This window comes from Sturnus vulgaris, chromosome 2 (genome assembly GCF_052056855.1).
Source record: "Sturnus vulgaris isolate bStuVul1 chromosome 2, bStuVul1.hap1, whole genome shotgun sequence".
NCBI lineage: Eukaryota > Metazoa > Chordata > Aves > Passeriformes > Sturnidae > Sturnus > Sturnus vulgaris.
The window spans coordinates 63,743,793-63,767,778 of record NC_142244.1 but is presented as its reverse complement, the minus strand read 5'-3'; the positions used below and the strand labels follow the sequence as shown (position 1 = coordinate 63,767,778).

At 34.2% G+C, this 23,986-nt stretch overlaps 1 protein-coding gene across 2 annotated transcripts in view; it reads left to right on the top strand.

Moving 5' to 3' along the window:
• The window catches only part of DIAPH3 (diaphanous related formin 3), a 202,819-nt gene that overhangs the window by 33,204 nt on the left and 145,629 nt on the right, over nucleotides 1-23,986 (top strand). For both annotated transcript variants that reach the window (XM_088159730.1, XM_088159729.1), the window contains 12 exons: nucleotides 146-220; nucleotides 301-370; nucleotides 726-862; nucleotides 1,314-1,419; nucleotides 10,548-10,658; nucleotides 11,058-11,176; nucleotides 11,940-12,056; nucleotides 13,256-13,374; nucleotides 13,494-13,558; nucleotides 14,158-14,262; nucleotides 16,492-16,830; nucleotides 17,853-17,967. In XM_088159730.1, coding sequence (XP_088015856.1) covers nucleotides 146-220; nucleotides 301-370; nucleotides 726-862; nucleotides 1,314-1,419; nucleotides 10,548-10,658; nucleotides 11,058-11,176; nucleotides 11,940-12,056; nucleotides 13,256-13,374; nucleotides 13,494-13,558; nucleotides 14,158-14,262; nucleotides 16,492-16,830; nucleotides 17,853-17,967 — 1,478 coding nt within the window. The remainder of the gene's footprint in view (nucleotides 1-145; nucleotides 221-300; nucleotides 371-725; nucleotides 863-1,313; nucleotides 1,420-10,547; nucleotides 10,659-11,057; nucleotides 11,177-11,939; nucleotides 12,057-13,255; nucleotides 13,375-13,493; nucleotides 13,559-14,157; nucleotides 14,263-16,491; nucleotides 16,831-17,852; nucleotides 17,968-23,986) is intronic.

Genomic DNA, 23,986 nt, shown 5'->3' with positions numbered 1-23,986 from the left:
AAATTTTTCTTGTGTTCTCTTGGAGATATTTTGGGTTTAAAACCATCCAGTTACACCTGTTCTTATTTATGGTGAAAATTTTCTTTCACTGTGATTAGTCTTTGAAATGTCAATTTTTTCAAATGTCTTTTTTCTTTCTCTCTAGCTGGGTTGAAAACTTTGGCCGAGAAGGTCTGGGACTGCTGTTGGATGTTTTGGAACGATTGGTTGAGACAAAAAAGTAAGGATTTAATATAAAACTGTTTGCTTTTCTTAATATTTAAAGAGCATTTTTTGACACTAAATTTTTGCTTTATTCAGTCAGGACAGACTTGTGAAGAGGAGTCAGCATAAAGTTATACAGTGTTTGAGAGCCTTCATGAATAATAAGGTATGTGATTTTATTTAATCTTGAAACTAAATCACTACAGTTCAATTAGATAAGGTACACAGTGAATATAATTTGGTTCAATTTGAAGTGGTGGGTTGGTCAGTTGTGGTTTGAATTTCTTTCTGTCTGCCAGAAGTCTGGCACTTCCTCTCTGCAGAAATATTCCAAGACAATAATGTAAACTTTCATTGATGATATATGCCCTTCTTACCGAATAAGTGATCTATTTTTTTGATTATTTCACAGACTTAAATGTCATTTGAAATACTTACTTGGGGGGAACCATTGGTGTCATTACTCGATAGTCAATAGCCATTTGGATTCCCTTCCTTACAAATGTTCTTCTGTTATTTAGTATGGGTTGGAAAGAATTTTGGGAGAAGAGAGGAGCCTTTTGTTGCTGACCAAAGCAATTGATCCCAAGCAAACAAACATGATGACGGATATAGTTAAACTCTTATCTGCAATGTGCATTGTTGGAGAGGAAAACATGTAAGTACTGTATTTAAGCAAGAAATAGTAAGGTAATTTTACAATATCTCAAATAATAGTTATATCTGAATGAAATGATAAAATTTTCAATTTAGGTTTGAAAGTAGTATCTGTATTATATTGTCAGTTTTCAGAATACCTTTGTGATTTTTTTACCATGGTCATATCAGTGAGTTTTCTTTTTCATACCTGGATGATCTGGTAAGATGGAAATAGTTATGCAGCAATTCTTGTGCTTAATATTTATTAGTACAATTTTCTTAAGCCTTGTAATCCAGTAAGTTGTTCTTTGGTTACAAAAATCTCTAAAAGAAACAAGTATTGCTTAAACCTCCTAAATTTGTTTACAAGAAATTGAGGCAGATGAATAATTTGGCAACATGACTTTTAAGATAGCAAATAAACAAGTTTAAATATCTCTCCTGAGTGAAACAATTTTCTTTTCTCACAGCCTTGAAAAAATTCTGGAAGCTGTAACAGCAGCAGCAGAGGAGAGGAATGTTGATAGATTCTCTCCTATTGTAGAAGGTCTTCAGGATAACTCAGTTCAGCTGCAAGTAAGTAATTTTTTTGTTAACTGCTGCAACAAGTGAAAACAAAATTACTTATTTTTCTGGACTGAAAAAGTAATTACTTTTATAAAGGAGTAAATAAAAAGGAGTAGAGATACTGTTTCAAATTGGGGTCAAATTTTGGAATATTATTTATAATTTTGTCTTTTAAGATGTGGCATGGGAACATTCAGCCTGGAAACATGAGGGTGTTGCAGGTCAATTTGTTGGTTTCTATTCACTGACATCTTACCTTTGTGAGTTAAAAGACTATATATTTAAAATAAGGGATAAATTGTACATTTGGATGCAAATTCAACAATATTTGTTGAAATTGAAGATTAATAATAGTAAAAAAGCAAGTTTTTAGGCAACCACATTTGATAATTAATGTTTTAAATAACTTGAAAGTCTGTCCCTCATGCTCACTTTATGATATCATAAAATTTCACTTAGAGAGTCTGAGGAAAGAAAACTTTCACCTTATTTTCAATTTGCTTCAGTTGGATGTAGAGTTTAAGGCACAAAGTATTTACACTGTGTTTGAATGACCTTTATAAATCATTGGTCCTAGAGTATAGATCTGAGCTCATTGATATTAATGTAATTTGAACTGAGAGCTGTTCATAATTGTAATTCTTTCTGACTATTACAAATGTAGTAAAAGATTAATCTAAATTTTGAAAGAAATGTTTGCATTACTCAGCTTATATTAATTAGTTCATGTCTGACAATAAAAGTTGCTGTTTGTTTCATTTGTCTCGTAGAAAAGCTAACCATGAAGGAATAATATCTCTATAAATGTGGAGAATTTTGAAAAAATTATCCCTTCTTCCTTACTTCTTCTCTCTTCTAATTATAGACTGGTTTGGGTTGGAAGGTCCTTTAAAGACCATGTGCTTTTCCAGCCCAGGTATCACGAGAGGGCATCTTTTCACAGATCAGGTTGCTCAAGGCCTAGTCCAACTTCGCCTTCCAGAACACTTCCAGAGATGGGGCATCATCCACAGTTTCCCTGGGCTATCCATAAATTTTATAGAATTAAAAAAAAAATCTGAGATAGTAACTTCTCTCTGGGATATTAAAAGTTTTAAAAATATTTTGATTCAGTTGGGAGAAATACTTTAGATCACAAAAATTCTTTTTAAATTTCAGGATGTTGCATCTAAGTTAAGAGAATTCAAGAGTCGCTGTAGAGCATATAAGGATTTGACGACTACCAAGTTGAAATTGGGAGGATGGTTTTTTGAGTGTTAGGCTTTCAGATGTGATGCTGAATTTTCGGGGCTTATGTATATTTGCACCTGTGTAGATTTAATGAAGAAAAAAAACTACTGTAGATTTAATACAGAAAAAAAGTTACTATCTCTAACTTCCTTTTCTTTGTAGTTGAAAATGCATGTGAAACTCTCCTAAAAGCAGCCCATTACTCTATTTGAACCATCAAGCAAATTACATTAATCCTTTGTACCTCTTGTTTTATCCATCATGGGTACCCACTGTTTGGAGGGGTGCTCAGCTCCATGAGCAAGATACCACTGGTGCGATTACCAAATTAGTGCCGAAAACTTCAGCTCAGTTACCTAGACAGTAGCAATTTTTATTTTTCTAGGACTACTCTTCAGATATTAAAAAACCTTTTTCCTACTAGTTATCCCTTCTATTGATTAGGTTCTACCTCCATTTGGTATTTTGTTATCCTTTGATATAGAAGCATTGTTAAAAATGAGAATTTATATGTTACTGTTGCAATACTTCTGCTAAAATACTTATGCTAAATACGTCATTTAGCTTTGCTGAGAGTGCTAGCCTGAAGCTCCTGCAAATAGGTAATGCTTTGCTGTTTGGCTTTCTGTATTTTTGTAGACATGGAAACTCATTAAAAGTTCTTTTCTGTTTGTTTTTTTTTTTTTTGAGATAAACTTTCATTAGAGTATGTTCCTTCTTCTAAAAGGCTTTTTGATACTTACTTTTTCTGACTTCATAAATGGTTGCTAGATTTTTTTTTTAAGACCAGAAAAATCAAGGTTCCTCATGTGAATCAGCTGTAAACTTTTCTAACAATGACATTGACCTGGTGGTTAATTTGGCAGTTTTAATGAGACAGAAGTTTACAGTTGTCAGTTACTTGGCATACTTGCCTTGATTGTCTGCTTGACTTATGTATGCTTGCTTTGTGGCAGTTCAATTTGACACTAACAACTGACCTTTTCAATTTTGAATTGACTTAACATTTCTGTTACTAGAAGACTGAATACATAAAAGGCCTCAGTAGGGTGATTTTTTGTATTTTTTTAGTGAAAGCTCTATCTATTTTCTGCATTTATTGAAAGCAAAAGATGCTCTAGCTTTCATGAAATCCAAAATTATGGAAAGCATACTTAATTGATTTTGGTTAAAGACACGATTAATAGTCTTATTCTGAGAATATGACTACAGCCAGGAGTAATACCAAGTTTCTGGTTTTGTTAAAGTAAATGTAGTTTAACATCTTGAGTCTAAAACGCATGCAGGGCAATCTAGTGCCTTGTATATTTATGATGACAAATGAAAAGTCTAATGCTTTGCTTGCTCAAGTCATGGAGGCAGGAAATACAGCTTTTCTAGCACAACTCATTTTGATATGTAAGAAAGTTAGGACAACCTGTTTGTTGCCTACTTCTCATTCTTCTATTAGAGTGAAATGAGTGCTTTTATTCTCTAATCACCAACTTTCAACACTGCTTCTCAAGCAGGTGGTTTAACTAACAGGAGAGTTATTCTTCCATGCAGATCTAGTTGCAGGGGCCAACTCCTAATTTTCCAGTTAGGATTGAGAAGAGGTAGCATGGTGAAGCAAAGGTGCAATTTTTCTTTTCCTGGTTAAGTTCCTGAAAAATGAACACCACTCATCCCTGTGGAAACATGCGGATGCAGATTTATGCATATCCTAGGAGAAGCATTTTTGTGACAAAGTAAAAGATCCTAGGTATTCATCACTAACCTTACCCTCCCAGTATTTTCAGTTCTCAGGGAACACTGTTTAATCTTTATCATTTAATAATATGAGGATGTGATATGGCTGTGGCATTTTGGTTTCCTCAATAACTTGATGATTCTTGGTTTCTCTGAGCTAATGAGGTCCTTTCCATAACTGCTTATGTAATAGGGTCAATCAGAACAAAGCTTACCTTACCTAAATGCCAAGATGGAACAAACTAATTTCAAATCATTGTGATCTTGTGTGATTCAAGTATTTTCTGCTAACTGCTAGGTATTGAATTAGTTTTACTTGGAGTATGATTTAAATGTTTGTGATCTACTATCAGATTCCTGCTATTGCCTTTATCATTAGTCTTTTAAAAAGGTTTTAAAGTTAGAAAAAAGATTTTGTGATGTCATTTACTCAAATCTAGATGTGTAAGCAAGGTACCTTGCTCAGACTTGTTTTTCCTTCCGCTTGTATAACTTTTCCTCATTCTGTTTTTTGTAGGCTTGTGTTTGAGACTTTCTTTCTATTTTCTGCACAACTTTCTATTCCTACACAAATAAAAAGTTTGTTAATATTATCCAATGGATCTTTTCCTTGTTTGTTTCAGGAAGGCTAAAGTACGGTTTTGTTATGAACTGCAATTGAATTCCCACTTGATCAAATTTGACTAGAAATATTAGAATAGTAGTACATCTTACTGATGAATTTCTTGCTTTTCATTGATATATCATGGCTCTGTTTGAATAGCACATGTGCACATGTACTGTGTCAATTTGGCAAATTAAAAAAAATATATTTTTTTGAAAACAATTACATCTGTAGACATCCTTTCATTGAAATTTCCCTGCTATCTCAAAGATAAAACTAGTTTTTACTCTCGATCAGGATTTTCACAGTAGTACTTTTTCAGTTTCTGACTCTTCACTGATAGTTTAAATCATCTATGATAAATGCTGTTTCCTTGCTTAACAGTCCATTCATATGGTGTTTTGTAGGAAAACATACTGTGTTTTAAACTGCTGATAACAATAACAAAGGTTCTAAATTGTATATAATCAAACAACATGGAGTTGAAATGTAAATGTAACCTTGTAGTACGGTACTTCAGTACTGACTGTATGGTAGTGAAGTCTACAATCATTGAAATGCCTCACTGATGTTAACAGGGAGAGCAGGTGTTGGTGGCAGCTGTCAATGCACTGAATTACTGGCTTTGAATGGCACAACTAATTGAATCCAGAAATTGCAATTGAATGAATGAAGATTTTGTACTCCAGAGAGATGAATTGGAGATGGTATAACTTGTTTCAACTAAATAAGATCAAAATTAGGGGAAGTAAAAATTTTCATCTTGGCTGCTGAAAGGGAAGACAAATACTCATAAAGTAGACTCATACCAAAACAAATACAAAAAGCTTTAAGAATAAAGCCCATACTCAGATAATAAGAAAATATATTCTGTAAGGTTTAATTGCAGTAAATTTAGCTGGTTTGGTTGCTTGCATTTTAAGCCACATGTTGCATCCAAATTCTTCTGTGGGGCATTGTAAATTGTGCAGTTTGTGGGCCTAAAAAATACACCTACTATTAAAAGCCAAGAATTTAATTTTTAGTCTAAGTGAAGTCTTAGTGGTCTAATAAAATTGCTCTCAGTAGCGCTAACACTTTTCTACTCCCATCTCATACCTATACCTTTCTATGCTGCATTTCTTTTATGGTTGTATTCTACCCACTAGTTGCAGAAATGTATGTAATGGTAAACTTTATGCCAGAGACTTGTACAAGGCTAAGAAAAATGTACAGCTAGTGGGGTGATAGTGATTCTGTTACTATACAAATCCTGTTGCAACCAAATGAGCCAAAAATGAGCTCCAGACAGGCAAGCCAAGACTCGATGGAGCCTGAGAGGTCTGGAAGCATGTAGTGTTAGCTTCATACAAAACCTTTCCTGGTTCAACCAATTGAATTGGTTTCAACCAATTCTTGGAAGATTTTATTCAGTCTACTTTTGAAAAGTGAACTGAGCACCGTAGCTGATTTCAAAATTTTTGTTATTGTAGTGTCGGCATTTGGATGTAAGATAATTATATTATTGGTATTTGTCTTTTGGTTGTTGTAGTTTCCTTTGCTGGGGTTAGCACCCTTCTCTGTTACCTAGTATAGAGTGATGCTTTGGCACTAACATACGTACTAGAGTAACTCTTAGGAAAAAGTGCTTGCACAGCAACAGGCTTCAAGAGTGATACAGAGATTTTGTTTGAATTTTAAGAAAATAATTGATAAGTTAACAAAATCCTATTTTCCCCTAAGTTTCTAAAATACTGTAGACATATGTACAGAATCAAATGGTTTAAAATAAGGGAAATAGCACATTTCAGAAAGGAGAAGCATCATGAGAGTTCTTCTGACAGGCTCTACAAAGATTAAAAATCCACTGTGACAGTTAAAGGCTCAGATTGTTATCAATTTAGCAGCTTTATAAGAAGAGAAGAATAACCAAGGGTTGTTTCTTATTTATGACTTCAAAGAAGCCCCAAATAAGGAAGATCTTTCTCCAGGAAATATGCTTTATATAAGGCAAAACAGTCAATGTTGTGGTATTGTTATATACCTATATAGCTATATTCCTATTTAACTGAGTTCTTTTAAAACTGAGTGCTACTAATGTAATGCCAATACCGTTCTGAAGGCAAACACACCATAGGTATATTCCTCTTTGGTATGTGAGGTTAATTATTTTTGCTCATCAGGTGATGATCTAATTGCCCTCACTGTAATAAATATGGAGAAAGGACAGGAACAGGCTTCCATTGCCTTGCCAAATCTGTTAAACACTTTGCTTACAAAATAAACAAAGGCAGACTTACAGTAAGGTGGGGGGGACAACATTAGAAAACATTACTTCAACAGAATTTAATACAATGACATAATTTTTGAGCCATATAAACTTTTTTATAAACAAACTTTTAAACATTAAATTCAATATTATTTAATACTGCTAGATTTTAAATTTTTGTCTTCTAAACATGCTGTTTTCTACATTTTTCTAAGTTGTTTTGATGTTTTGCAAACTTGTTTAAATTTTTGAAGTCTAGACTTAGGTTGGAGGATTCTTGCCTACTCTTTGGGCCTTTCAAACACCGTTCATTGATTCATGAAATAGGACTTTGCTTTGCAAAGCCATTTATTTCTACTGGCTATTTTTTGTATCACTCAGTTTTGTTCTCAACTGTACAAAATATATTTCTACTGTAGGAAAAGTCAAACTTGCCAATCTGTAGTTGTCCAGGTCTTCCTGAAAATGGCCTTTTAAATGACAGTATCATTTCTGCCCTCTCCGTTAGAGTCAAGATACCTTTCAGTACAAACTTGGATGTAATAGCAAGTAAAGTCATTTTGTCCTCAATTTTTTTAAAGCTTTGAATATTTGAAGAGTGAATGCTCTTTTGTTACTTTTTATGTTGGCTTGGTTCTCTGAGTTCTGCCACCCTTGAACTGTTTTGTCTCTGTTCTATTTTGCAATCTCCTTTCACACACCAGTATGACAAAATATTGCTGTTTGTGTTGCTTTGTTTTCTTTGGGCACTCCTTTACACCATGGTCTTTTACTGACTCTTCTGTTGTTGTCTTCCTTCCTTTGTTATCTTTGAGGAATTAGATGTGTTAATCATAGCTACTTTTTGCAAATTGTCCTTCAAAATTCTCCTTTTCTGTTTATATGTTTTTACATTTGATTAGTTAGTTTTGATTCCTCCCCCCCACTTATGTTGTATTATTTTGTTTAGGTGTTGTAACTTGATTATTGTCTAACACTAGAGTAAGTTACAGAAGTCTATCTTAACACTTATGCAGTTTATTTAAACAATCGCTTTGAGTCCTGTATGCAATTTTGGGTGCCACAATATAAGAAGCAATAAGACTGTTAGAGTGTGTCCTAAGGAGGGCAATACGGTTGGTAAAAGGCCTTGAGGGGAAGCTGTATGAGGAGCAGCTGAGGTCACTTGGACTGTTTAGCCTGGAGGAGACTGACAGAAGCTCATTACAGGGGAAGGGGAGGGGCAGGCACTGATCTCTGCTCTGTGGTAACCAGTGACAGGACACCAGGGAATGGCCTGAAGTTGTGTCAGGGGATATTTAAGTTAGATATTAGAATTGAGTATCATTTTTTCACCTGGAGGGGGGTTTGGCAGTGGAGCAGATCCCCAGGGAAGTGGTCACACCACCAAGCCTATCTGAGTTCAAGAATCATTTGGACAATGCTGTCAGGCACAAGGTGTGATTCTTGGGACTTCCCTGTGCAGGGCTGGGAGTTGGACTTACTTGATGATTCTTTTGAATCCCTTCCCATTCAGGACATTCTATGATTTAATATATTTAATTTAGTTTGATTTTCCTTATATATGTCAATAAAATAAAAAGAATAATTTTCTTTTTTATTATTATGCAAATCTAAATATTTGCATATACTGAATTTCGTAGAAATTCTGAGGGAATAGAAATTCATTTCAGCTCTTCCTTCAAGTAAGAAGAAGAAGCAAAGCTTATTCCTTCCTTCTATTACTGTTTTGAAGTTGTTGATGCAAGGTATGTAGTGTGACAGAGTAACTTAAGAATGGATGCTGTTGTGGCAGCTTTTATCCAGGAGAGGTGCTGGATGGGCTAGTACGGTGGCTCCATCCACGGCATCCTCCCTCGAGCATTCCATTCAAATGTCCATTCAGACATCTCCAGAAGCTGAAAAGACGGTCCCAACTCATAGTGCAGAATTGTGGGGCCCTCGAGGTTCTCTTTTCAAGTGACTCCAAATCATTTATGGGATGGGGTGGAGATGCCTCATGCTTAATTGGGTCATTCTAGTGCTTGGTCCCTAACAACCTGCTGTAGCTCAGAGTCTGCTTGACTTGATTTTCTCAACAGGTTCACAGCTCTCACATTAACAGATTGGTTACATTTGTTACATCTCTGTTCTCATAACTAAGCTGTTTTCTTCTAGAGTGTTAACTAGTAAATTCATCTACATAGACTAACACTGCAGTCAAACAGGTCGAAATGATGCTAATTGCCATTCACCTCCATAGCAGTTCAGCTGAAATAATATATAAAGCTACTTTCATGCTTACATACTTTGCAGTAGGATAAAGGTAGGATAATGGTTCTGGTCTGTGCTATTATGTAATCTGGTTTTAGCTATTATGCAAACTTCTGGAAACCTAATGGGCGCTATTGTTTCTCCAGTCTGTACCAAAGTAGCTTGCACATCTAGTTGTTCTTGTGACCATATGTAAATTCAGTACTTGGAATTATGCATACTTTGAAGATGACTGGAATAGCATTTTTCCAGTATCACCTTTTGTCTATGGTATAATGCATTATCATTATGCCATAGCAAAAGGTGATACTGGATACATCATTATAAAAGGCTTTGCCGCACAGTATTTGAACCAGATTGCTTTAATTGTTTACATAATATGTAAGGTCCAAATAGAATTTTAATGGTCTGGTGCTTTAAAAAAGCCCTAAAAAAGCCCCTGCAATTACTTGAATAACGTATTTTTTGTAAATTGAAGCAAAACGTTCAAACAATAATGAGAGTAAAAAAAGGAAATAATGGCCCTTGGCCTGATTCAGTTGGCCTGATTCTTTTGAGCTGAAGGAGTATTTCCCATGAAGAATTCTATAATGCTCAGCATGTTTAAAGAATCACTGTTTCAAATAGAAGCAGAAAAAAACCTATTCTGTTCTTAAGGCTCAGTTTAATTTAATCACCATTTAAAAAAAATGTTTCACTGTACACAGACTTTATTATGTCACTAACTTCTTTTATATATGTATAGATAAATGTATATTTGAAGTGATTTTTATATGTTGCCTATGATGCTTTATCTGCTAAAATTCATTGGCTAAAGGAGCTTGATATATGTATAGAATGACAAAATTCAATGCAGTGGGAGAGTACGTAATTTTTATGGAAATTTGTGAACTAGAGTTTGATATTTATAGCTCATATGGTTGATCAGGAATTTAAGTAATTTAGTGATAAGATTACAGTAGTTTTATAATTAGAAATGATGTAATGCCTAATTATTCTTTTATTGTATCTTTTTGATTGTGATGCATATTGAAATCTAAGGAATAAGATAGTTTATTATTTACTCTATTACAGGTAGCTTGCATGCAGCTCATCAATGCTCTCGTTACATCTCCTGATGACTTGGATTTTAGGCTTCACATCAGAAATGAATTTATGCGCAGCGGATTAAAAGAGATATTGCCAGTAAGCATCTTGTCACCTCTCTTTGCATTACTATTTAAATTTTTTAATTATTTAAGCCTGAGAGGGGGAATGGGAGAACAAGTTCTAATAAATTATTTTCAAAGGCATTTTATTAAGTTTGGGAAAGAGCAGTCAGATATGAGAATCAGCCTTAAAATAAAAATGAAACGGTGAAATGTGCTCTCTGAGATTTATTCTGATTCCTTGGCATTTTATGACTTAACTTAAGAACATGTGACACACTGTTGTGCAAAAATTTTGAATATTTAACCTAACTAATATATTCTTGTAATTTTAAACTTTTAACTAACGTAGACTTATGCAATTTATTAAAGGTATATGCTTATTTACATACAGAAATACTAATTTGCAAGCCTTTGTTCTGTTTCTTCTTTGCAGCAACTACAATGCATAAAGAATGAAGCACTAGATATTCAGCTGAAAGTGTTCAATGAGCATAAAGAAGAAGACATGATTGAATTTTCTCATCGTTTAGAAGATATTAGATCTGAACTAGAATATCCTTTTGAGGGCTGATGTGATCTTTTCTTGTGTCAGAAATAGTGTGGCTGGCAGGAGCGGGACACTGATCATTCCCCTGGATGGGGCACCGGTGAGGCTGCACCTTGAATTCTGTTCTCAGTTTTGGGCCCCTCACCCACAAGGACATGGAGGGGCTGGAGCACAAGTCCTATGAGGAGCAGCTGAGAGAGCTGGGGTTATTGTGGAGAAGATGCTCAGGAGGGCCTTGTTGCTTGCAGTGACTACCCGAAAGGAGGTTATAGTGAGGTGGGGGTCAGTCACTTCCCAAGTAACAAGTGACTAAATGAGAGGGAAGGCCCTTGAGGTGTGCTGTGTGAGGTTTAGATTGGATAATAGGAAAAACTTCGTAGAGAAAGGGTTGTCAAGCACTGGAATAGACTGCTCAGGGATGTGGTAGAGTTCCATGGAGATAGATATTTAAAATATTTAAAAGAAAAAAGGTTTGTATATTTAAAAGATTTTAAAAGATTTATTTATTTAACAGATTTGTAGATGAGGCATGTAGTGACATGGCTAAATGGTGGACTTGGAAATACTCGAATAATAGTTGGACTTGATCATCTTAGAGGTCTATTCCTACATAAATGATTCCATGATATCAGCAGGACAAACAAACGTGAAGAAAATAAAGCATATAATGGATATTTTTCTGCTATAATTTCTGTTTAAAGAACTTATGTATAAACATTTGAGTGAAATTTTTTGATTCTTTGTTATTATTCTCCTTAACACTTTCACTGAAGTAAATGATGTTTACAACATGGTGTGGAATACAGTTAAGGACACTAGTGCTGAAGGATACTTTCTTTCTATTCTCCAACATCTTTTGCTGATAAGAAATGATTATTTTATCCGGTATGTTTAATGCTGTGTTAGATGTTAACTATGGATTTTTTTTTATTATTCAGTCATTAGTACAATATTTCTTCCATAAACTTAATGATAGGTTTTAGTCTTTCTGTGTGGATTGTAATTTGTGAGCTTATGTTTAAAAGAATCAACTTGGAATCAAAAATGCCATCTATATGTTTTTGTCTCTTCTGCTCAGTGTATAATTTTATTTTATAAATATAGAAAACTATTTTTGTAAAGACCTGAACCATATTGATTGCAAGTGATCAGGAGAGATGTCTTAATCAGTTATAAATTATGGTAGTAGCTTTATAATTTTGTGGTATATTTGAGTCAAAGGACAAAACCAAGTATGCTAAGAAGTGTACTTCATACAGAAATCTGAACATATGCCTAATTAGGAGTAACTTTTGGATTGGAATTGAATATTTTCAGTATCCATTATAGGTTAGTGTAGACATGTTTGTGTCTCCTGGAAAATTCATCAGATAAATTACAGGGAAACAGTTAATAAAACTTTAAGTGTTTCAAGCTGACAAATACTTTCCTTCCAAAACTCATGTGTTGTCTTTGAGGAAACACTGGAGGAACGGAGTATGAACTGAACAGGGGCCATCTGTTTTCTGCACAATGTTCTGCATAACCTTGCATTTCAGGCAAGGTCTAGCACAGATGTACATTTAAAGGTTAAGGGTGCTTGCCTGCTATGGGTACATCTGTGCTAGACCTCTTCCACCTGAAAAGGTTTGAATTCACAGCTTGTGTGTTCTGGGCAAGTGACCCAGCTGTCATACCCCCTGGCATTTTAGAACAAGGAGTTTTTCATTCCTTGTACTGAAGCAGGGCTGCAATGCACTTGTACTTATAAAAGTCAGAAAATTAGTGAAATCAAGCTGAAGGAAGAGCCTTCTCTTTACTGAGAGGAAGCAGAAGGTGGTCTTTCCTTCCTATATTTCCATAGAGAGGGAGATGTAGATTCTATAATACAAGAATTATTTATCTTTAGGGCCACTGTTTTTTCAGGTTTTTTGTAAACAATTTTTGTGTAATAAACTGCCAAATGTAATTTTCCTTTGAAACTTTTACCTTTCTATGGAAACAAATCAGCCCAAAGCTTTTGACCTTACTTTGTTCATAGACAAGATTTTAAATATAGATTAAAAAATAAAATATGCTGTAAAATAGCTCATCTCTGTCTTTAGTCCACAGTATTTCAAATTAATTGAAGAGTGTGTGTCACAGATAGTGTTACATCGAAATGGAACAGACCCAGATTTCACATATCGTAAGAGATTAGATATAAATTTCAGCCACTTACTAGGTAAGTAATACGTTTGGAAATTATTACATCATCATATTTCCTTATATGAAACTGAATAGGTTATTAATAATCTTGGGTTCCCTGCATATGTGTAAGTGTGCTTGTTGATTTTTTTCAAGATGTTTGTGTAGATAAAGCAAGATTAGAAGAATGCGAAGAGAGGGCTTCTGAACTTTCCAGAAAAGTAAGTAATTTTTACATCATGTGATCATAAGATGGACATGGGATTACTTAATATATTAATGAATGGCATAACTGAACCATGGCATAGTTTTTAACTTCAATTTACTATTAGTTCTGTGTTAAGGTGGGAATTTGGATGTTCCTTGTAGACCAGGAAGCCAAGTGGTGTAAAGTAGTTAACCTTAATTGAGAATCTTACTGCTTTTTAAGTTTTCATGTACAACTCTTCCAAACACCAATTAATACTTTATTTCAACAGTTATCAGTTTCCCTAACAAAATTAATAGTAGGAGAATAAAAATAGACTCCTTCATATTTACAGACTGTATTACTGTGCATCCATGGCTTTTAAGCTGCTCTGTGTAATACTGACTTAATATACATTAGGTCTTTATGCCATTTCATATACTAAAGACCTGTAGTGGTGATACAGATGATTCTTACACTTGGCAGACACATGGAAGTTGGAATAGCAGACATATATCCTTGGTATTGTTATCACATTAGTTTTAAAAAGCACAAAAGGAAAAGTTGGAATTTAAAGAAACTATGCAGAACTGACTGGTACCAACAATTTCATTTTTTTTCCTCTTTTCTTAGTTTGAAAAAGATTTTGTAGTTCATCAGGAGACCCAGGCCCTGCTGCAAAAAAAAGAGGAGAGAATCAATGAACTTGAAACAGAATTACAAGCTTTTAAATCACAGGTAAAAGACAGTATAAACGAATGTATGAAATAATGTTTTTGAAAGGGATTTCCTTTTGCATCTTCTTCAGATTCTGATAGTACAGTTGAGAGTTTTTTCAAAGAATCTTTGTTATCGATTATTATTGAACGTTAGTTTCTTTTATTTCTGTTTTATACAAATAATTGTAATGTGACATTAATTAGCTGTGGGTTCCCAGATGATCCTTTTATGCCTGAGCTCAGTTAATTAAACTAGTTTCTTAGGTTTCATTTGGGTTTTGCTTTCAGAGTCATAGATTTCCAAAGTAATTAACCACATAGGGTAATAAGTCTTATGCTTTTAGATTAGCATTTATCATTGTGATCTTTATCCCTGCACAGGAAATTGCTTATTTTGCAGTTTGCTATACTGAGGCCTTACCATGGATATCCAGCAGTGAAAGAAATAGCCTGTGGCTGGATAAGAACATTTCCTGATAATTTTTCAATTTTCAAGCATAAATAGATATTATAAAATGTGATGGAGAGGAATAGTGCAGGTTTTTTGAGAGTAATACTTGTGTTAACTGATAACTACTTCAACTCTTAAATCTATGTAAAGAGACTATGTGACCAAGTGATTTTTCTTGTGTCTTATTTCCGGGAATAAGAAACACAGACTAAAAATGGCTAAAGAAGAAAGCATCAGAGAGACATACTTATAGGGGTTTATTTTAATACTTCTGAGGGGTTTTTTTGGTAATATTTATTGGCTTCTTTAATATTCTTAGTGAAGAAAATTAATTTAGCTCTGCTTTGGTCTGTTTAGAAATGTCATTCTAATTCATGTTTCTGGTCAAAATTAATTGTTAACGTCAAAGTCAAACATTTAACAAAAGCAATTACAGAAATTGTTGCATTCTAAAAAACCAAATATAGTAAGAGTGGCACATCATTCATTAAGAAAGTATCTTTGTGTATCTTGAAAACATACTTAAATATTTTTTGTAAGTGAAATTGGTTTCCTCCCTATTTTGCTTTTTCTGTTATTCACTGAATTAAATATAACTTTTTTTACACGCAGACAGAGAGCATAACATATGACTCAGCTCACTAATTTTCATACCATGAATTACTCACTGTTGTTAATGGGATACATGAAAAGTTTTGTAAATGTCAGGTAATTGATTAGTGCAACTTAGTACTTTTAAACTTTGGCTTCCATATGGCATCATTTGCTACTTAGTAGGTTGACTTCTACCTCTAATGATTATTTTTTTTCCCCGGTCTCATTCCTTTACTCTCTTCTTGCATTTGGTATGTATTGATGTATTTCATTCATTCTGGAGCCCAACTGTTCAGTGACTATTTGTCAGTTTAAACAATGCTTATGTTCAGAAATTCTAAACATTATCATGCTGTTGTGCATGCATTTATTTGTATTTATTCATGTTCAGCTACTTCCTTTTAGAAATTTTAAATCTTTTGCCTATTATATTTCCATTATTTTCTAAAATAACCAGTTTCAGATCATAGTTATTTGAAAAGATAATTAGATAATCACCGGTAGATAAGTATCTCTCATTTATTCTTTTGTTTTGTCAGATACTTTCTTATTTATGTTTGCAGGCCTATGATAGAAGTTTTTTCAAATAATAGAAGTAATTTTATTAGACTTGCTGAAGTCCTAGTTTTGATACATTACAGATGTCATTTCTTTATGGAATAAGAAGCTAGTGTGTAAGGAACCTTAATTTTTGGAAGGGTACTTTTTCATTATTGCTTCATGTTTTCAGTTCTGTAGAATTAGAATGCTTCTACATTGGAAGATACCTGTTTTTCAACAGAATTATTTATCTCTTCAGGTTTTGCTGTTATATACTTGGAATGTTTCTCTGTCATTTGTAGGATGAAAACAGCAGGATTTTTTAAAAATTTGGGCTAAACCATGGTAGTCTAGATAAGATCTCAGGATATCTATCACACTCTTCTTAGCTCATGGCCAGTGAAATATGAAGAGTGGGAAACACCTTTTCAGTCATTTTTGGTGTGCAACCCCCAGGTCTGAATATCAGCTTCAAATATTGACACTTTTTGATCATGAAATGAGAAGCACATTGAGCTTGTTATCATTCTTATTTGACTGTTCTATACAAGACAAATGGCATTGACTTTCAACTGGCTTTCTGGATTTAATCTATAAGCTATGATTGTTATAGCATTTTGTTGATAAAACTATGAAACTGAGTAAGAATATTTTCCTTATCAGTATGGTTCTGTGCCACCTGGTTTTCTGCCATCAACTCATGGAGATGCATCTGTTGTTCCACTGGAAGGTGCAGGGCCACATCAATTTCCACCCCCTCCTCCTCCACCACCACTGCCTTCTAATGGAGCAATTCCACCACCGCCGCCTCCCCCTCCTCCTCCACCACTTCTGAATAGCTTGGGAGCTCCTCTGGGTTTTGGTGGTGCTCCTCCACCTCCGCCTCTACCAGGCCTGCCTGGAATACAGTGGTCCCCGCCTTCATGTGCTTTGCCATTTGGAATGAAGCCTAAAAAAGAATTCAAGCCTGAGGTTACCATGAAAAGACTCAACTGGTCTAAGGTAGCGTTGATTAATGATAAATACTTGATGTAAAATCTGACATTTAACTTGGAGAAAATAGATAGACAGAAGTAACACTGGATAAGCAATTTATACATTAGTTAAAATTATGTAAGATATGAATACTTTCTGTCTTTAGCTTTTCACTGTTTTCTGAAAATTGTGTTTCATTAACCCATGAATTATCTGGGCAAGTATCTGTTGACTTTATGAGATGCCTGGAAAAGTCAGTTTTGGTCTAGAATAAAACAACCTTGATAGCAGGATGCTTCTTATGCTTTCTGGGTCCTATTATGCCTTGTTTTTCAGCAGACTCCTTATATTGCATCAGTCACTGAACTATACCGATACCTATACAGTTTCCAAACAAGTGTCTTGAATCTATCTAGCCTGGACTGGAAAGAAGGAGTGCAGGTCTCTCCATTTGTCTGTAGTACTTGAATGTACTTGCATAAATGTACTTACATAAACTTAATGCTGACAAAAAATAGACTCAATTTTGGGGTTTGGTTGGTTTTGGTTTTGTTTTCTTCTCCTTCTCCATTGTGACAAGATTAAATATAGCAGTCTACTGAGTTTGGAAACTAATTATTTAGACCGAAACAAGTCAGTAAAGATATTTTCACAATTAATGAAATAATCAAAGCTATATTCTGAAAAGTAAGGTACCTAGAAGCTAGTTAAACCAACTGTGTTCAGAGATTATTTGAAGTTTGCCCAAGTTTTAAATCTAGACCAAAGCTAATTTGCTTCTATTAGATCTTAGATAACAGAGTGTGTTGTCTGCATTGTTAGAACCATTTTTTCCAAACCCACTTATTTTAAGGTTATTGTTTTTAATGAGAAATACATTAACAACTCTGAAGATGAGTTGTGTACTAAAAGTTCACGTTTTACAGAGCTCTTAAATATGTAATATTTAATAAAAAAGTCTAAATATGTAATATTTAGACTTTAAAGAGCACAGTATCTGCATAGTATCAAAATAATTAATAAAATTTTGTTTTGTCTCTTGCTTATAGATCAGGCCTCAGGAAATGACAGAATCCTGTTTTTGGGTTAAGGCAGAAGAAGATAAGTATGAGAATGCTGACATGCTTTGCAAATTGGAACTTACATTTTGTTGTCAAAAAAGGGGTAAGTAGGTGATTGATTTAATTTTCAGCCTTTGGAGATGCCTTTAACATTCTTTTGACTTAAATAAATATATGAAAAAAGCCTCAGAATATAACATTAATGTTCTTGTTTCTAAGTGGGATTTATAAAGAAAAATGTCTGAAAATCCTAGACTGCATAAAGCTATAATATTGGGTTATTTTACTTAAGCACATGATAAAAATTGTGTGACCTGTAGGAAAACCTCACAGAAAAAAACCCAAGAAATTCTTCTGGATAATACAGATTTTATCACATTTAAAAAAATATATAATTTTTATCTGAATACCATAATAAATTACTGAAATCTAATTTGGAGCCCAGAAGGTGATGTGTTTACCCTCAGAATTGATATGATAATTGATGTGTGTTGGATCCATGATGGATGTTACTATTTCAGTATGATTTTTTACTTCCTGATAAACCTGTAGGAACATAGATCTCCTTTGATAATTGCTTAGCTTCTTTAGCTTTTAAAGCACTGTGAAGGAACAAAATATTTGAAAGTATTCCTGACTTTAAAACTTTTCTCCTTTCCGTGGAAGTAAGCCCTTTTAGTAGTAGTTTAGGTTATTCTGTCCCACATATAAAATGCCTGTTATTTCCTGACACATTTTTTTCCTCCCTCCTTTTTTCATATCAGAGATGTCATACTTCAGAGCAGCCAAAGGGCTGTAATGTTTAATTTCTTTGCAAATTGAACAGGGGTTATTGTATTTTTATTTTGTTTTAAAAATTCTATTTAGATATTTTTATTAGTAGAATGGCATGGCATTCTCAAATTTCTCCTTTTTTTGGGGTATGCTCTGGTGTGTATTATCCAATATTTTTTTATACCATAACCAAGAACTTTATTCCACTCTTGTCAAAGCATGATTTTTATGCCCTAGCACTGTTTCTACTGATTTAAGTATTATAGCTTGTTGCTGCTGATACGTAATAATATTAAGAATATTGTAAAAAGATAAAAAGGAAAAAAAAACTCTCACCACAGACATGTTTGCTTGAATCTATTAAAATAAGTCTAGAAGCTAATTATAGTTCCTTTATAATGTTGGGAGAATTCCCAAGAATGTTCCCTGAATTAGTAGGCTGGAAGTTTTAAAAGCCACTGGAGGAAATAGTTTCCTATGTGTAATTAAATAGTAAAATTTGGGAGACAAGATGATATTAGGCCAAACATGTTAATGGCTCAGAAGAGGATTGTGAGTCTCTACAGACAGCATGAACATTAGAGTTAACAAGATTAACATCCCTCAATATTTAACTGAATGGACTGAATAGATTGTTTTGACAAAACCCAATAGAAGAGAGTTACTGGATCTACAGTTGGAAAGTCAGTGAAGTACACTTTTAAACCAAATGTGTGTGTGTGTATGTAGCAATTTAAAGACTGTAGTCTCCAAGGACAAATTTATTTCTTTTTTACACATGAGGCTTACTGCTTAATCTTTTTTATTTTTAAGTTTTGAAATCTCTCTCATCCCACATGGGTAATATAAGTGTGCCATCATCTCAGTTTTTCAAGGCAAGTGGAGACACTAAAGGTTTTATTTAGAACAGAAAGTAGGAGTTTAAAGGGCAACATGGAACTAAATTTCGTCTTTGTTCAAGTGAGTGGTTTACAGAACTTTAAATGAAAGCTTAAGTGTGTTAGTAGCCTGGACCAGACCTCAAGGTCTCTTGTTGACAGCACGAATTCCAGTACAGAGGACAGCAAAGCAACTGCTTTTGTTCTCATGACCATGGAGAGAGGTGATACTTCTTTGTAATTTATACTTAATTTACTGATTATAACAAAACTTACCAAAGAAATTGAAGACATACAGTTTTCTTCACAGTCTTGAGGAGATTTAACACTAGGCTCTCTAAAGTGGAATCAGCAAGCTATTCACTACACTCAAATTAGGAACAGTCCTTGACTATTTCTAAAGCTCAGTGTCTAAAACCTGAAAGATGAGAACTTGAAAATTATTCTCTAGCCAAATGATGGCATGCAAAGAATGAGTTGGTTTCCATTCTGCTGAAGGGTCTGCTTATGCACTCTTTTCATTAAAATCTTTGCATAAGAAGAGATATCTGGTAGAGGAAGTGGGGATCAGAATGTTCAATTATGCTTTAAGTGATTTTTATGATCATTAAGTAAAATCAAATTGAGGTACTCAAATATTCAGTTGGTGCATTTTGCCTGCTAATATGCCAAAAGTATATCAGTGTTGATCTAGAAAAGGAAGTCTGATGTCTATGTAAATAATCCACTAAGGAATCTTTGCTACAAAAAAGAATGCAGAACAGTATAGAACAGATTTGAAGATTCAGCAGATGTTTGTATAGGAGTTATAAAATATGTTGATTCTGAAGGGGCATTGAAGCAATTGAAAAGCTGAAGATGTTATGGAGGTATGAAATACTACTGCAAGAATAAAGAAGTAAGAGAGGGCCTAGCTTCAGACTGTAGGAAACCTTTGTTGAGTATATCCAGTGATATTTCAGAGCTGTGAACCATGGAAGAAACCTCCGAAGGTCATCTTTTTAATGTCCAACAGCTTTTTGTAAAGAGACCAGTCTAGTTCATGTTGCTCAGGACTTTCTTCAGCTGAGTTTGAGGTATTTCTCAAGATGGAGATGTAGGGATGGACAATCTGTCCCCATGTTTGTCACTGTAGTGAATTTTCTTTTCATAATATCTTTTGGGATATATTTTGCTGAAACTTGTGCCTATTTCCCCTTGCTTGTTGTGCGCCTCCAAGAATTCTGGTTCTCTCTTATTTGCAGCTTTATGTCAGGTCATTTGAGACAACAGTAAGTTTTCCCTTGTCCTTTATTATCCTTCTCAAGGCTGACAACTTTTCAAATTTTCTATCTGCATCTTTATGCTTCAGCCCTCTAATGATATTGATGATTTTCTGCTGTACACATTCCAAAGTACCTTTTTTAAAAATTATTATTTTTTTTTGGGAGGTAGGGAAACCCATACAAAATGCTCTAGGTACTTCTCCCTGAGAGTGGGGAAGTATCTCCCCGAGAAGGGGAGTAGAGGGAAATAACCACTTCTTAGACTTGTTGCTGGCAACACTCTTGGTACTTTACTGGAGGAAATGTTTTCACTGTGCTGCTTGCTGATGGTGATAATGGAAAGTCCACATAGACTATGGATGGTAATAGGGCATTTACTTTTGTGTGTTATAAAGCTGGTTTTGTCACTTTTAAAAAGTTGAATCATTTTTTGAAAGCAACATGTTTTATAACAATAAAACCTTGAGATGAACACTGAGAAGTATCAAAGCATCAGTTGCTGATGGTATTCTGGTAGCAACTTACTGAAGATGAAATGTGATCTTTTTTTCATTGATTTAGAATTTAGTCAAGAGTATAATGGCAAACCAATTCCTTTCTTATAAGAGTCTGAGTGAGAGGGCTCTGTGTGTGTCAGTGTGTGCTTTAGGTCATTGTTCCTGTCCATGTCATGGTGATATACCTGACTGATGCGGTGGACCCATAACCTGTGAAATGTCACTGGATTGTCATTGTGCTTATGGTTGTGGGTTTGTTTTGACCATTGGTTTTAGTTGTGAGTTGGTTGCTTGAGTAGAGTTGATTTTGTGTACCTCTGACAGCTCCACGACTACTCACTGGCTGGAGGGAAAGAAAAGTAATTGACAAGTTCTGAAAATAAGGTGATGAATGAAAATAATTTTCATGGATGATCTTTAGTTATCTGGTATGTTTTAAGGGTAAGAAGAAGGATTGGTATGAAGGGTGGTTAGAGGAAAGAAATGAAATATCAAGAGCTTAAGAATTACCAACCAGGGTTATCCTCATGATCTCAGACCAACAAAGAAAACTTGTGTAAAGCCTTTTTGGCAACAATGGTTTTAAATCTATTTTTTTAATAATCTCTTACTATAATTTTTGAAAAACATTTAAGTGAATGTATGACTTAAAGTTAATTGATATGTGAAACACTAAATAGCAGAGCTGGAGCTTACATGTGCTTTTATATTATTTAATCCTAAGCGATAAGATGAACAAACACAAATGCTCATTATTGAATGTCACCTGCTTTGTAATGCACTGGAAGCCTGATGGAAGGAATAATCACTGGTCTGTAAAGCTAACATGCTGCTAACTTTGCTGGAATTATTAGATGTACAGTCAGGGAAGTGACACTTTGCATAAGAGATAGCATGAGCAGTAGGATCGTGAAAATTTTGTGGGGTAAAAGAAACCTCTTGTGCAAAACCTTGTAAATGGAAATGCCTTCTAATAATATTGGATCACAACATGTATGTGATGAGAAAATGTTAAGATTAGATAAGCTAAATATTTAGTGATAATAAAGTGTGAGATTTAAGTATATCCAAGATTTCAATAAACTTTGTATTGCAATACAGAAAAATTGGCAGCAGCTAAAGCTGTGGAGTAAAAAATCTCGAATGTGTCTTGATAGCGAAGTTCAAGATTGTATTTGAAGAAAAAAACATTAAAAATGTAAAACTGCAAAGATAATGGGAAAACTCATTACAAGTATCTAGATAAATATAAACAGGATGTTCTTCACATACTCATTTTGAATCTTGAATTTCTTACAAAGGACCCTTCAGCTAATTTTGAAATGTGTATTTAGTTTTTTGTAAATGAAGCTGGCTAAGGGCGTGGTGGGTCCACTTGGAGACAATTTCACAAGTTCAAAAGGTTCAAAGAACATTAAAAAAATTCAGGGATAAATGGTCCAAAAGAAATAGGAAAGGTTATATTTGTAGGAAGGAACCTTCTCTTTTGCTAAATGGGGAGAATGGATTATGAGACATGGTAAGGCTGGCATAATGTCTTTTTTGGAACCTCTCTTATTGCAGTTCTTGTTTTTTAATCATTGATATGAGTGCAAAGTTGCTTGGAGTAGCTTCAAATTACTATATTTAAGACTTACAATTCTGAAATAAGGTAAATTTTAATATGCAAACACTGGGTTTGTGGGGTTGCTTTGAAGAGTACTGGTGTGGAGAAGATAATTGCAGTAAGTTGCTGAAGTCTGTAAGTGTAATTAATGTAGGGAGACTGCAGTGGTTAGGCATAATGTGGGATATATGCTCAGGATAACAGGAGAGTTCCAGCTACATATTGCTTACAGTAATCCTTTGGGTGCTTGAAGAGGTTTGCCAAGGTGATTCCAAGACTTAGGAGGTTGTATAGAGTACACAAGAAGGCAACCTCTAAGCAAAAAAGAAATCTTGAAGCATTTCAGTTCAAAATGACAATTTGGACATTTCATGTATGCAAAATATAAGAAAGCTAGTAGTTTCACGAAATATGTGCTTTATAATTAATGTGCTGTATTTATAAATGTCCTGCCAATAAGTTTATTTGACTTGATCCAAAGACTCTTATGTTTAAAGTGATAAAGTCCAAATGAGGATTAGAAATTGCACATCAAACACACAAGAAATCACTTGTAAATTCTTCATTATTTTTAGCAATATGCAGATAACTGCAGCTAATGGGAGATGGCATGAAAAAATTAGAAATGTTCTCTTCTTTCTTTTCTAAATATCAAAGGGAATTAATCTAGTAAACTTGAGAGAGAAAGATTGCATGATCTCTCTCTCTATTTTTTTTATCAACTAGGACAGATTTTCATCCTAATCTTATTGGAAATGGCAGTGTCTGATCCCATCACACCAGAGCTCCTGTCAGACTTGATTATTCAGAAATAAAGCACTTCTGTGGGAGTACTATCTCTGTTGGCACTTGACTTGAAAAGGTCAATATAGTTCTAATTTTTTTTTCTCCTCTGTATACCCTGTAAAAAAAATCAAGACCTAAGGTGCTATAGTGCCAATTAAGTCTCAAATATTTTAAATCAGAAAAGAGAGTAAATGTTACTGAGAAGATCAAATTACTGATATAAATCAGTTTAGTGCTGTGTTTAACACAACCCAGCCTACCTTGCATAAACAAGAGAACATGCTGTCATCCATCTGAAAGATTAGGTAGAGCCCAT